The following is a 15,372-nucleotide window of genomic DNA, read 5'->3' as shown; positions in this document are numbered from 1 at the left end:
GCGTTACTGCTTATAGTTGGCTGTCCGCTGCCACTATTGAGCTTTCAGGGAACCCCCTCTCTTCTGTCACAGACTTTAAGGCCAGAAGGGACCTGAGCTCCTGAGTAGTCTGAGCCCCTGCACATTACAGGCTACAGAACCTCACCCACCCACTCCTGCAATAGACCCATGACCTCTGTCTGAGTTAGCGATGTCCTCAAATAATGATATAAAGACAAAACTAAACAGAATCCCCACATTTACATTAGTTTAAACCTGCAAGTGACCCGTGACCGGTGCTGGAGAGGACGGCAAACCCCCACCGACAGGGTCTCTGATATGGGGGAAATTACTTCCCAATCCCCAAAATGGTGATCAGTGAGACCCTGAACATGTGAGCAAGACCCACCAGCTAGATACCTTGGGGAAAGAATTCTCTATAGTAACTCAGAGCCCTCCCCATCTGGTGTCCTTTAAACCAGCCCTTGGAGATCTTTGCAGCTCGCAGTCACAGAGCGCTCGTGTGCCATTGTAGGCAGTCTCATCCTACCCTCCCCTCCATAAACTTATCAAGCTCAGTCTTGACGCCAGTTACGCTTTTTACCGCCCCCCCACTCCCTTTCAAAGGTTGCTCCAGAATCTCACTCCTCTGATAGAGAAACTTTTGTCTAATCTAAAGCCTAGACTTGCTTATGGCCAGTTTATATCCATTTGTTCTTGTGTCCACGTTGGTGCTTATGTTAATTCCTCTCTGATAGTAATCCCTCTGATGCATTTAGAGAGAGCAGTCATCTATCTCTCCTCAGCCTTCTTTTGGTTAGGCTAAATGAAAGTATTTCAGTCTCCTCTCCTAAGTGAGGTTATCCATTTCTCTGGATATACTAGTAGCCCTTCTCCATATCTGGTCCAGTTTGAATTCATCTTACACATGGGAGACCAGAATTGCACACAGTATTCCAGATGAGGTCTCACCAGTGCCTTGTATAATGGTACTAGCACTTCCCGCTCTCTACTGGAAATACCTCACCCGAGTATCCCATGACTGGGTTAGCCTTGTTGCCAGCTGCATCAGAGTGAAATCTCAGAGCGATCCTGTGATCAAGTAATACACCCAAGTCTCTCTCCTTCTCTGTTGCTTCTAGGAGATAAGTGCCCAGCTTTCAGCAATAATTCTCATGGTTAGTCTCCAAGTACATGATTTAAGCACAGAAGCAATGGCCTTTACAACTACAGCACGATCTTTATACTACTTTGAAATCTTAGCAAATGGCAAATTCATTGTCTCGTGCCTATAAACCACCAGGCTTCCATTCATTATTGTGCCAAGCCATCACACAATGCTTTTTGCAGAGAGTAACAAAAAGCATGATCCCTGCTGCCATCTTCTTACAGTCCAAGACTCTGACCTTGCAACACTCCATTTTGGGATGCAGGAGTACACACGTGCACCCAGTCAGGCAGAGCAGGGACTCAAACCAATGTCTCCTAGATCTCAGGCGAGTGCCCATGCATTTCTTGGATACACATGCCTTTCTGCTTTTTCCATGAAGAGTTTTGAGGCATTGGTTTTGCCTACTGCAGGATGAACATTGACATTTAATGAACAGTTTGTGTTGCTTGGCCAGCCCTCAGCACGTGCTTAAGTCCATGCATGCGTGAAGTCATTACCACCTGCACATTAAGTGTTTGCAGGATCCGGTCCCACAGTAGGCTACCCTAGAAGATGGTAGTAGAGGGGTTAGAACAGTTACACCACGTTAGCGTGACAGTCCCTGTGGGTTCTACAGTAGGTGGAGGGTGTTGATGTGGTAGGAGCAGTGGGAGAGGATTTTAGCTGTTGGAAGGGGATTTGGAGAGGAGCTGGAGGGCTGTAGTTTCCCCAGGCGAGATGGAAGGAAACTAATGCAAATGGAGAAGGGTAGATTGCCGTGTAGACAGAGGTGAGTGCGTAGATGTAGCCGAGGTAGCTTTGGCCTAGCCAGATCAAGCAGTAGAGCAACAGCAGCACAGGCTACCCACTGGAGTACGACCCAGAGTCCCAGCTAGTCTTGTATAGGCTATGCTTCCACTACCGTTATTTCAACTAGCTTGATGAAAGCTAGCTCACTTGGGTCTGTGTGTGCGCACTACAGCCATGCTTTGGAGTGCCCCAGAGATATAGCTTAAGGGTCAAGAAGCAGGGGATACCAGTTATGGGGCAGATCCCAGCTCTCAGGCAGGATGCTTAAGGTCTTGAAGCATCAGGTTTCCCAGTCACTAACACAATGGGGAAATCTTCTCCACCTCCTGCCACAGCCCCCACAGAAGACACAAGGGTTTCTAGTTACCAGACTTAGGCGTGTCCCCCAGCTGGCTCACATGGACTTCATGTGAGACTGGCAAGCACCAGTAGTTCTTATTGCGTGCCCAGGGGAGTTAGAATCCAGCTATTCACAGTAAAGTTAATCAAAAAGTCCCTAGTTCGGCTGAGTGGCTTCCTCTCCCCCCAGATAGGACCCCAGGAGTGAGAGAAAGCCATTTGATTTACCTTGTCTAGTGCTAGCTTGCAGTCTTCTTCCTGTCCTCTATGCTACATCCTATTCTGGTGTCTATCCCTGCAGAGAGGTCTGTTCTGCTGCTGAATGGGGAAGAGCTACAAGGCTAGTAGCAGACCCCTGGCCTCAACAACTGCTGTTCCCTCCCCCAGAGGGACACACGCTACCACAAGACATTAGTGCACTCCAGAGATTTTATTTCTGCTCCTCTCCCTTATTTTACAGTCATCTGCCATGGAAGATTTGGGACCTTGTCATCCAGCTGCTTCTCCTATGGAGTAGTGTCACAGTAACGAGAGAAGCCACAGCCACCAATGAAAGCATGGCCAGAAGCACCAGGGTCAGGTCTAGTCTGGAGACAGGGTCTGAAGGAGGAGGAGGAGGAGGAGGAGAGGTTAAGACAATCCAGATTTCTGTAGGGTCTAAAGTGTGGAGATGACACCTAGACTTCCCTGCCCCAGTGGTGCTCCCCCTACCACTTAGGCCAGCCTTCATCAGAAAGATACTTGAATTGTCAACTCACTTTTTAGACTGTGAGCCAGCACCACCATCCCATTGATAGCCATCCAATAGAGGGCAGAGGCAATGCTAGCCCCAGTGCATTGAGTGCCACAGAGGCTCAGGGCATACAAGTCACCATTGAGGTGCCATAGTGTCCCCCCCGCTTCCCCCAAGTTTGCTGGTTTTTGAGACATCCTATGAATGTCCATAGGATAAGGATATAACCCAACATTGGCCCACTCATAGGAAGCACTCACAGGTATGGTGTCAGCCAGCATTAGCTTACATATGGATCATCAAGGAGTGACTTCTGCATGTAGCCCCCCTCCCCCCATGAACATTTATATTAGAACCCCCTAGACAGCATTGACTTGCTGTATTCCAGGTTACTGTGCAAGATGCCAGTTGTCCTACTAGGGTTTAACAGAAACCTCACCCTTGTTCTCATAGACGTGCTCTCTCCACGGCTCAGGGCTCTCCTGGAAGATCACAGGGCCAGGAGAACTCACCAGGTCCTGGGGCTCTCCTGTCCCATTGTTGATATCCAGGAACCGGCGGCCTCCTGGCAGATGGAATGGAGAGTTAGGGAGCTGTCTGTCCAGCGCACTCACAACCAGAGGGCCCATCGTGATGAAATGCAGCGTCACCATGGACTCAACCATGAGTCCTTACAGGCCTCCTGACAGGTTGTGGTACCAGGTATTAGATCTTCCTGAATTGCTTATTTGAAGTGTGGGAGAAGTTGGGAAGAAAGGCCATTTCATCAGGAGCAGCAGACACTCCACTCTCCAGAGGCAATTTCTAGTATTGTCTCCTACATAGGGCAGTTGTAGGAGATTAGGCCATTTACCTCTTCGTGTTAGCCCATCATACCCTAGCTAGCGCTACAGGACATGGTAGAGGTACATAACGAGCTGGGCTGAACGCCTTGCAGTCAGTGTATAGCACAGGGCTGGGCAAACTTTTTGGCCTGAGGGCCACATTAGCACTGTAAAACTATATGGAGGGCCAGGTAGGGAAGGCTGTGCCTCCCCAAAGAGCCTGGCTCCCTCCCAATTCCTGCCCCCCGACTGCCCACCTCAGAAACCCCCTCTGCCCCCCAACTCCTTGTCTCCTGACTGCCCCCTCCCAGGACCCCTGCCCCTAACTGCCCAATGGGACCACACCCCTATCCAACCCCCCGCTCCCTGACAGCCCCTGCTGGACTCCAATGACTATCCAATGCCCCCTGACTGCCCCCCCGAACCTCTGCCCAATCCAACCAGCCCCTGTCCCGACTGCCCCCTGACACCCTCTGCCCCTTCTCCAATCCCAACCCCCTTATGATGCTGCTCAGAGCAGTGGGAGCTCACAGCTCCTACCGGAGCAGAGTGCTGGAGGCGTGCTGAGGCTGCGAGGGAGAGGGACAGCACAGGAGGGGCTGGGGGCTTGCCTCCCCGGCCGGGAACTCAGGGGCTGGGCAGGATGGTCCTGTGGGTGGTAGTTTGCCCACCTCTGATATAGCAGGACAGGCAGATCTCTGTTCACTATGAGTCCTCTGGTATTTGGGATGGGAGCTTGTAGAAACCCACATGGATTTCAGACCACTCCGACTTACTTGTAGCAGCTCCTGATGGGCACAGGGTCCTGCAGGGCTCCAGCCGGGAGGGGTAGCAAGCTGAGGCGCTACAGTAAATGTACACCTAAAATCCACACAAGTGAGAATGGAGTTAGTGAGTGACTGGCCAGTGCTGGTAGGAGGCAGGAAGTAGATCCACAGCTATCGGTTTGGTTCTGCATGTGCAGCGCCTCAGCAGAGACTGAGGAGGTCAGGACCTGACTAAAATAGGAGCTCCTGCCCCTGCACTCCGACTTCCCCCTCCTCACCCGCTTTATATGTGGGCCCCTTCTCACCTCTCCCTCAAGTGCCACCTGGGAGGCGGAGTCCACAAAGGCAAAAGTGGAGAGGACGAAGCGCTGGTGGTGAGTCGGGAAGGGCAGCTCAGATGAGGCAGGGCCCACGGGCACAAGCTGGGTTCTGTAGTTGTCTCCCAGGAACGGGCACCTGGGAGCAAGACATGAGAGAAGGGTGGACCAAGGAAACCGCCTTCCTCCTCCCCAAGCCATGCTCCCCCTCCATCCCAGCCACTCACCCGTCCACCAGGATGGGCCACTGCGGCTGCTGCAGGGGGTTAGCGCTTGGGGTGGCCCAGCACTGGTGCAGAACCAGAACCAGGGACGGGTCTGTTCTGTGCAGGATGCGAACCTCCATGTAGACAGGGTCCCTGAGCACCTTCACCACAGGGTAGTCTCTCTCTGAGAGATAGGATCTGTAGCTCGGGTCTGTGGGGGAGAGGGTAGGAGGAGAGCAGAGCTGAGACACCTGTGGTCCTTCAGGGGGATGGGATCTCCGTGCTGGAGTGAGGGGTCACCTACCTGTGGCGATGCGCAGCTCAAGCCGGAGGGGTCCTGCCTGGGTGACTGGAGCAGGTGTGGGGGGCAAGAAGACCTCGACCTGGACTGGCAGAAAGTCACTGGCATTGTAGATGCAGCGAGCATGGAGGCTGCACAGGAGAGAGCAGAGGGAGGAGACAGGGGCTGATGCTCTGTGACTTCAGCTTGAGGCCACGTGGTGTCTGGCAGTGACCTTATTAGTGCTCGAGACAAGCAGGATCAGGCCCTATCAGTACTTGGATGGGAGACATCCAAGGATGCTAGTGGATCAACCCTTTTAGCAACTCAGATGTTCTTCCCTCCAACTCAGGGACTCAGCAGGAGTGTCTGAGCACGGCCACATGGGGGCCTTCTCAGACAGGCTAGAAGCACCTGCTTACTTGTCCTCACATCTCTTTTGGCAGCATTCTCAATGTAAGCAGGGGAATAGTCCTGCTCTTGTGGGGAACTTTCCTGGCTTCTGCACTACCCCGGTGAAGTGGGCTAGCGAAAGGATCCGAGTCCTCGCTCCCACTTCCTTTATCCAGTGGCCTCCCTGCCCTTCAGGGCTCCCCTCCACTCTCCTGTCTGGCAGAGTTCTCGTAACCCCAACAAGGCTAGGCCCAGGATTCTTGGGGGGAGAGGGGGCTCGACCCCCAACCCTGCTGTGGTCACCTAGGACTGGGGCTAGGGTGTCCCCACTCCGGGGTACTCTCTGCACTGGGCACTTCTGAACCATGAGCATTGCATTTGCTTTACCTTGTATGGAAGTTATCTAATCAACTATTTTAGAAAGAAGGAAACATGGGAAAGGTTAAAGGAAACACATGACCTGACTCTGTGACCCAGGCAAATCCAGCTCACATGGAGGACAGGACCTCCCTGGCCTCCTGACTCTGATTAGCCTGCCCACCCTGTCAGTCAGGCTGACCTGGAGCATTGGCCTCTCCCCATTGTTCCTGGGGACTGTCACTCTCAGGGTCCTGATTTCCCATAGATCCTTCCCCTTTTAGTACTGGGAGCTAGCCAACCAGTACACCTCACTGAATGTTAGTAAGGGGGCAACAGTCCCTACATCAAGCTTTCTTTCTACCAACCCTGTAGGGAGTTATTAGTCCCTCAGGGTGGCCCCATGGAGCCCTTCTCGGGTCAGGCTGGCTGTGCCTACTTGTCATTGGAGATCGCACAGCAAGTGGCATTTACAATCATAAGATTAGGATTGGAAGAGCCCTCAGGTGGTCAGCTAGTCCAACCTGCTGCTCAAAGCGGGACCAACCCCAACTAAATCATCCCAGCCAGGGCTTGGTCAAGCCAGGTATTCAGAACCTCTAAGGATGGAGATTCTGCCACTTCCCTAGGTAACCCATTCCAGTGCTTCACCACCCTCCTAGAGGGATAGTCCCGTCCCCAATAGCCATCCTAGACCTCCACCACTGCAGCTTGAGACCATTGCTCCTTGTTCGGTCATCTGCCATCACCGAGAACAGCCAAGCTCCATCCTCCTTGGAACCCCTTCAGGTAGTTGAAGGCTGCTATCAAATCCCCCCTCACTTGTCTCTTCTGCAGACTAAATAAGCCCAGGTCCCTCAGCCTCTCCTCATAAATTATGTGCCCCAGCCCCCTAATCATTTTTGTTGCCCTCTGCTGGGCAATCTCCAAATTTTTCCACATCCTTTCTGTTGGTGAGGGCCCAAAACTGGACACAGTACTCCGGATGGGCTTCACCACTGCTGGTGAGAGGGGAATCACTTCCCTCCATCTGCTGGCAATGCTCCTACTAATGCACCCCAATATACCAGTAGCTTTCTTGGCAAGAAGGGCCCACTATTCATTCGTAGCCAGCTGCTCGTACACTGTAATCCCCAGGTCCTTGTCTGTAGAACTGCTGCTTAGCCAGTCGGTCCCCAGCCTGTACCAGTGAATGGGATTCTTCCCTCCTAAGTGCAGGACTCTGCACTCGTCCTTATTGAAGCTCAGATTTCTTTTAGCCCAATTTTCAATTTTTCTAGATCTCTCCCCCCAACTTAGTGTTATCCATTAACTTACACCCTCAGCAAGCCATCCCATCATCCAGATCATTAATGATAATGAACAAAACCAACCCCAGGACAGACGCCTGGGGCATGCCGCTTGATACCAGCTGCCAACTAGACAGAGCTGTTGATTGCTACCCGTTGACCTTGATGATCTAGCCAGCTTTCGAGCCACCTTTAATTCATTCATCCAGCCCCTACTTCTTTAACTTGCTGTCAAGAACACTGTGGGAGACTGTAACAAACTTTGTTAGAGTCAAGGTATATCATGTCCACCGCTTTCCCCACATGCGCAGAGCCAGTTCTCATCATAAAAAGCAATCAGGTTGGTCAGGCACGACTTGCCCTTGGTGAATCCATTTTGGCTGGTCCTGATCACCTTCCTCTCCTCCGAGTGCTTCAGAATGGATTCCTTGACAACCTGCTGCAGGATTTTTCCAGGGACTGAGGTGAGGCTGACCAATGTTGGCATTTGATCAGACAACGTAAAACCCTGACTCTTGGACAGTCAGCTGCACAGAGTGTCCTTCCCTTCACAAAGCAAGATTTTGCCCCATGCCCCATTAGGGATCAGGTGCATTGCCCCACTCAGAAAAGGGGATGTCTGTGACTGCAGGGAATCCATACCTGTAGAACATCCCCTAAGTCCTTTGGTGGTCAGGAGAGGCTGCTGGAAAATTGATGGATCAGATCTTTGCCAGGGGAAAGGATCTGGCCTCACGCTTCCACTGTGGAAGGGCTGAAGAGTGCTCACCATCACTTCCTTGCTAGTCAACAGAGCAGGCCAACTTACATGAAGGTGCTGTCCCAGCCCTTCCACAGTGGAAGCGTGAGGCCAGAAGACTGCTCACCATCACTTCCTTGCTAGTCAACAGAGCAGGCCAACTTACATGAAGGTGCTGTCCCGGGTGATGGAGCCGTCCGGCCCAGTCCGGATGTCGATGCCAGAGATCAGCTGGTTCTCATAGATCAGTTTGTCATGGATCACCTGGAAGAGTGGAGACATGGGGCAGGTTAGTCCCCCAAACCCCTGAGCAGAGCACTCACCCTGGCTTCCCGTGGGTGTCCCCTCACCTGGACTGTGGTGCCGCACTGCATGAGGGGGAAGCGGAAGATCACAAAAGCCTCAGTCATCCTGATGGGGTCACACCCTGCCTGGGCATAGGCTAGCCGGACACTCTCCAGGATGATGGGGTGATCAGACATGTCCCTGGAGACCACCAGAACAAAGTGACCATCCAGGAGGCACTGAACAGTGACTGCAACACAAAGGAGCAGGATTAAGTATAGATGTTCCTGGTAGAGGAATTGGGCAAGAGTTCCATGCCACACTCAGGATGATAGATTGGAGAAGAGCCATGAGAAATATTAGAAAACAGGCCTTGTAGTGACCAAATTCTGTCTCTTTAGACAGAGAGAAGGTTAAGGGGTGACTTGATTACAGTCTAAGTATTTAAATAAGGTGTAGATCTGAGAGCGAGGGTAGTTAACTCTTGGAATGGTTTGTCCAGGGTCATGGTGGATTCTCCATCACTGACAAGGCAAGACTGGATGTCTGCCAAGAGATCTGCTGGAGGAATTATTTCAGGGAAATCCTATAGCTTGTGTTATACAGGAAATCAGACAGACTAATGATCACAATGGTCCCTTCTGGCTTTGGAATCTATCAAATGAAGCCCCATGGGGGTAAGTGGGTTTGTCTGAGACAGCATGATTGCAGCTCATGTTGTGCAGGAACGAGACACAAGCCGGCAAAGTTATCCATCGATCTGATGATGGAGCACCAGCCTGTACCGTCTGATGGGTCTTCCTCTGCCACCACACATTTGGTGTTGGCTCTCAAGATCTGCCAGGCATTGGGCAACTGAGGAGAGACCGTGATGTAGGAAGAATCCCTTTGCACACAACTGATGCCAGCTGCAGCCTAGGGTGAGAGTTACAAAGACATTGCATCCAAGTCTAGTTCACCATGCTAGTAGGTGGTGACCAAACTCATCTGAGACGTACGGTGTGTCACCAAGCTTCCCAGGACAGAGATGACAAAAGGCTCCATAACCTGACATGAGGGCAGGTCTCCCACCTGTGTTGCCAAAGTAGCAGGGAGTGGTGAGGTCAGTCTCATCATAACAACAGCCAGCCTGGAAGCAAGCAGCTTGGCCTGGGGCATCCGCACAGGGCATCTTCCCAGCCACCACACGGCACTGCTCCTCTGTGAGATGCGCCCCTAGAACAGCAGGGTGTGGATTAAGGAGAGCTAGAGAGCCTCTAAAGAGATCACGAGAGACCCTTCCCCAGAGACTTTTTAAGATCTGTAGTGACCTCTGGACAAGTGGCTGACCTCAACACCAGTCCAACCCTCCTCCCCTTCCCCAAAGGGCTGCAAGAGCTCCCACAGTGGTCCTCCATCCCAGCTCACCCTGCCCCCCACAACCATAACCCCAAACCACATACCACCTCAGACAGCATTGTGCTCAGATCCCCACCCCTGTCCTCCAGATGTAGCATGTTGCCCTTCTCTGATAGCAGGCTTAACATGTCACTTGGAAATTCAGGCTCCTGATCTGCTGCTGTGTCAGAGGAGAGTCCCCACCTACACCCTACAGCCCCCTCAACACAGCCAGCAGTGTGGTCAACTGTAATTTATCACTTAGCAGTTCTGAGGTGGGTTTCTCTAGCCATCTCATGAAATAGTGAGCAGACGCCTGCTCTATGAATTTTTCCTTTATTGAAGTCACCATCTCCCTTTACGGACGATGGGGCAGAAGCTAGCAGGTTGGCCACCATTTCCCCATAGCCGATCAGAGGAAAGTGTCCCTCATAAACATGGCTGCGAATTTCTTTCATGAGACTGAAGCTGTACCTACAGGCAAAGTGGATGCCACTCTGGTTTAGGGGGAGGCCTAGACAGGACTCTAGGAGAGGGAGGGACTAAGAGCTGTGAAGAGCCTGTGAGAGACACATGGGGGGTGAAGGAGACAGATTGCAAACAGATGTGGGGGTGAGATACGAAGGGATACAACATCAGATCCCAAACCCTGGGATACTGGAGGAACAGGGGAAGCCCCTCTGAGCAGCCAATGGCAAGGACACATTGGTGCATGTGTGACTGGATTTTGAGCCAAAGAAGCTCACAGACTTTGGAAGCAAGTGCCTTCCCCCTAAACTTTGAAAAACCAGAAGGCAAATAGCCACCCCTTCCCCTTCAAATAAACTGGGGGCGGGTGGGGGAAGAGCATGATTTCTAAACGAATCTCATTTTTGATTATGGCTTACAACACTTTCAACACCAGCTCTAACATGGCAGCCACAAGCAAGAGACTAGTTTCAGCTCCTCTGAAGGCCACCACAGGAGTCAGGAGTGGAGCATGAAACCTTCCATTAGAGGGGACCCACATGCACTCAAACCAGTTAGAGGTCACAGACACCCCCACACACCTATGTTGCTTGGTGGAGGATATATTTGGGGCACCGGGCGCACCAGGCCCGGCTGCGGCTGGGGCACCGGGCGCACCAGGCCCGGCTGCGGCTGGGGCACCGGGCGCACCAGGCCCGGCTGCGGCTGGGGCACCGGGCGCACCAGGCCCGGCTGCGGCTGGGGCACCGGGCGCACCAGGCCCGGCTGCGGCTGGGGCACCGGGCGCACCAGGCCCGGCTGCGGCTGGGGCACCGGGCGCACCAGGCCCGGCTGCGGCTGGGGCACCGGGCGCACCAGGCCCGGCTGCGGCTGGGGCACCGGGCGCACCAGGCCCGGCTGCGGCTGGGGCACCGGGCGCACCAGGCCCGGCTGCGGCTGGGGCACCGGGCGCACCAGGCCCGGCTGCGGCTGGGGCACCGGGCGCACCAGGCCCGGCTGCGGCTGGGGCACCGGGCGCACCAGGCCCGGCTGCGGCTGGGGCACCGGGCGCACCAGGCCCGGCTGCGGCTGGGGCACCGGGCGCACCAGGCCCGGCTGCGGCTGGGGCACCGGGCGCACCAGGCCCGGCTGCGGCTGGGGCACCGGGCGCACCAGGCCCGGCTGCGGCTGGGGCACCGGGCGCACCAGGCCCGGCTGCGGCTGGGGCACGTAGCGCATGGTCTCCTCTGGGGTTAAGTCACGTTCAGTGGGCTTGGGGCAGGTCATGTTCACATCATAGGTGGCAGCGACGGCCCTGGCGCTCAGCAGTTCCTCCACTCGGACTTGCAGGTGGTTACGCCCATCCTGCAATGAAGAGACACCAATCAGTCAGTATTGTGGCCTAACAGACTCTGTAGGCGCTAAGCGCAGCGCCCCCCAGCTGCACAGGCTGCTGTGACTGCAGGTATGGACCCATCTCCAGCTTCTGTTGTTGCTCAGGTACACTGGGGTGAGGCGTGCCAACCCCCCTCACCTTCTTCTGCACATGACAGCCATTGTAGCCAGCTGAGAAGATCATCGCTCCTTGCTCGCCAGATGTGACCCAATGGAGACAAATGGAGCAGTTGGTAACTTCGAAGGGTGTCCCAAACTCATCTGTGGAGAGAGTCATACAGGTCGTGGGTAAGGAAGAGTTAAAGCCCTTGATGAAGCTTAGCCAAGTAGCCATGTTTGGAACAGCGACAGTGGTTTGTCACATCCTTCAGTTTAGTGGAGTTTAGCATGGTGGGAAGCAGCTCCAAAGATACAGGACGGCCGTCATTTACCAAGTCTGACCTAGAGCCAGGAGTGTTAGGATATAGATATTCAGGCCTGTCTGTCAAGGCCTATACTCTCAGAATTTAGGTGTATTCTTATCACTTGGCTAGTTCTAGAGGTATAAGAGAAAGAATCAAAATCACTGTCTGCTGGTGTAAGGGCCTTCTCTTACTGTGACAGTCTGAGGCCCTGTTCTTAGGCTAAGGCCTTTGGCTAAGCAACAGAAGCAGCCATAAGTTGGGAAGCGAAGGGTCACATCCTCACATTCCAAACTAGTCACATTGAAATAAGGTGCTATTGGGCTGTTAGGCACTATCAGGACAGGATTGTATTCCTATCACCTCCAGAGAAAGGGAAGTGCCTAGAAAATGTAAAAGGAAACTTAGTTTGATAGCATCCTGTCTGGCAAGCACTCACTCATCAATAGCTGGGATGTGAAATCCTCATTCCTGTATTGTTTTTGTCATTTATAGTTCCCACTTTCCTATTGTTTGTCTGTCTGTATAATCTCTGTCTGGTTCTGTGATGGTTTCTGTCTGCTGTATAATTAATTTTGCTGGGTGTAAACTCATTAAGGTGGTGGGATATAATTGGGCACATAATCATGTACCAATGTGTTAGGATTGGTTAGTTACATTTCAGGAAAATGATTGGTTAAGGTATAGCTAAGCAGAACTCAAGTTTGACTATATAATCTGTAGTCAATAAGGAAGTGAGTGGGCATGGGTGGGAGGGGATGGGAACAGGGGTGCGGAAATTGGAATCATGTTTTGCTAAAGGGGGAAATGGGAACAGGGAATGGGGGTAAGGAAATTGGAATCATGTTTGGCTATGGGCAGGAATGGGAACAGGGACACAGGTGTAAGGCTCTGTGGTGTCAGAGCTGGGAAGGAGGACACTAAGGAAGGAAACTGCAATCATGCTTGCTGGAAGTTCCCCCCAATAAACTTTGAATTGTTTGCATCTTTGGACTTCGGGTATTGTTGCTCTCTGTTCATGCGAGAAGGACCAGGGAAGTAAGTGGGTGAAGGAATAAACCCCCTAACAAGGAGGGCTGAGAGTGGCCGAGCCAGGCCAGGCCATCCCATCCCATCCCATGCTTGGGCATGACAACAGGGAGGTGATCGCCCACAGAGGGCGCAGGATCCAGGCGTCTGGAGCTCAAAGGGCCGAGTTACACCAGAGCTTGGGATACCCAGCCACATTTTGGTATGTCCTTTTACAGTCTCCCCCCAGCAGGGTTCCCTCTTTACCCTCTGCTATTTTGTGGGTCACGGTCAGCAGGCTGTTGTGAGGAAAGACTTAGCCCTAACCGTTGAATCCAGGTAGCAATCTCCAGTCTTTTCTCCAGGGGACAGAAGCCACAGACTCTCACTTCAGGAGACCAGGGTACTCAAGATTTGAGGGCAACAGCCAGGCCACCAAAAAGCACTAGAGTAGGACCTTCTTGTTCCCTTCCTAAAGCTCTCATTACATACTGTAGAAGTAAGAGGTTTCCACAAGAGACCCATAAAACCCGCCTGCATGTCTAAGAGGGCAGACGAGCAGGAGGCTTCTTAGCTTTCTCATGAAGCAGCCAGGCAGCTACTTACCCACAACTTTGAAGCGGACGGTGCGGCCCTGGCTGGGAAAGACCAGCAGCTGCATCCCATAGTCTCCACAGTCATACTCATGTTGCAAGACAGAGAAACTGATCCTGTGGAAGTCCCCCTGCCCAAGGGCTATCCTTAGGGACCAGAGCAGTACTAAGCCCACAAAATACCTACAGGCCAGCCCCATGGCTGAAGATGCTAAGAAAGAAGCCCTGTCTAGCAGCCACTTCTCATAAGGGGAGAGGCTGTGGGAGCGGGGCTTTGTAGGGTGAGTGAGTGGTGGGGAGGGGGCGGGGTGTGAATCAGATGAGCAGAGAGGCAGCACCTGGGGAGCTGCCTGGTGGTGGGGAGGGGCCGGATGAAAAGTGCAAAGCTCAGGGTGAAAGGGAAACATAACCATCGAACCCTTCAGCCCTAAGACCCCCCTCCCATTGAAGCCTCCTGTTACGCTACCTTTTCAGTGTTGCCAGCTCTCAGGATTTTATTGCAAGTCCCATGGTAACTGATGTTTTATTTCAAGCCCCATCTCCTGGAAACAAGGAACTAGCTGAGAACCTCAGTGTGCATTCAAAAGAAAAATAAGTTTCTTGCCCGCACAGTTGCAGAGAAAAGCTTAAAAACAGGGCTCAAGCACACCCCAAGTGCCCCAAAAATCAGAAGGCCAAGTTGCCTGGAATCGAGGGGTCTAGTCAGTGTATCCTTCTGGGATCGGATGATTTAGTTGGGGATTGGTCCTGCTCTGAGCAGGGGGTTGGACTAGATGACCTCTTGAGGTCCCTTCCAAGCCTGATATTCTATGATTCGAAGCGGGCGGGCAGGCACAAGGTCGAATCAGTGTGTAGGTGGCCATGGTATTGAATGAGGCCTTTTTCTTTCTTGTTCTGTGGGATTAGGTAATTGAAAAACTGGAGTGGATACAGAGAAGAGTCACAAATGCAATTTGCCGGCTGGAAGAAGTGCCGGCTAGCAAGAGATTCTCAGTGCTCAGTCAGTTTAGGTTATCGAAAAGGAGATCAAGAAGTAGCTCAAGTACAGTGCCCAAGTACATTCATAGGGCGAAAAGACTGGCTATTAAAGGGCTCTTTAATCGAGTGGAGAAGGGTAGAACAAGATCCAGCGGTTGGAAGTTGGAGCCAGCCAAATCCATGGACGATGCGTACAATAGCCTGGGGAGGCTGTACCTCCGCAAAGAGCCCCGCGTGGCCCTGCCCATGCTCCGCCCAAGGCCCCCTCCTTCTGCTGCTGGTAGTTGGCCCCAGCCCAGGCAAGCAGCCTGCTCCTCTTCCGGGAAGCCTGCTGGGCTGGGGCTGGGGCTAGGGCGGCTAGGACTTGGGGTGGCTGGGGCCGCACCACCCAGTTCTCCAGGGCTGGGGGGAAAAGGAGGGCTGCCCGACGCCCACCCAGTGGTCTGGTGCTGGGGAGCAGCCCACCCACCCAGTGCTGCGGGGCTGATGGGGCAGCCTGTCTGGTGCTCTGGGTGGGTGTGTGTGCCCTGGCGCTTTGGGGCTGGTGGTGCTTGGGCAACCCGGGATTGGAAGGGGGGTCTGGTAGCCGTGGAAGGGAGGGATTCTGGGCTTTGGGGTGGGGCCTCAGGCTGAAGGGTGGGCCGGGCCAGGGGCTAGCCTCCCCAAGCCTGTGGTTCACCCATCGTCCATGGCCAAATCTAAGGT

The 15,372-nt window shown here is 53.3% G+C and overlaps 1 protein-coding gene across 1 annotated transcript; it reads right to left on the bottom strand.

Moving 5' to 3' along the window:
* Positions 1 to 2,738: 2,738 nt before the first annotated feature.
* On the bottom strand, positions 2,739 to 14,915 carry LOC140913255 (zona pellucida sperm-binding protein 1). The gene is made up of 14 exons (XM_078853429.1): positions 14,884 to 14,915; positions 13,703 to 13,947; positions 11,827 to 11,948; positions 11,523 to 11,657; positions 10,895 to 11,375; positions 9,540 to 9,683; positions 8,534 to 8,718; positions 8,350 to 8,447; positions 5,430 to 5,557; positions 5,147 to 5,336; positions 4,908 to 5,058; positions 4,612 to 4,696; positions 3,451 to 3,576; positions 2,739 to 2,878 (listed from the first exon to the last, which is right to left on the bottom strand). The coding sequence occupies exons 1-14, from the start codon at positions 14,913 to 14,915 to the stop codon at positions 2,739 to 2,741; spliced, it is 2,262 nt and encodes a 753-aa protein (XP_078709555.1).
* Between the last annotated feature and the right edge of the window lie 457 nt (positions 14,916 to 15,372).

The sequence above is a fragment of the Lepidochelys kempii genome, chromosome 6 (assembly GCF_965140285.1).
Source record: "Lepidochelys kempii isolate rLepKem1 chromosome 6, rLepKem1.hap1, whole genome shotgun sequence".
Lineage (NCBI taxonomy): Eukaryota > Metazoa > Chordata > Testudines > Cheloniidae > Lepidochelys > Lepidochelys kempii.
This window is presented reverse-complemented; position numbering and strand designations above follow the sequence as displayed.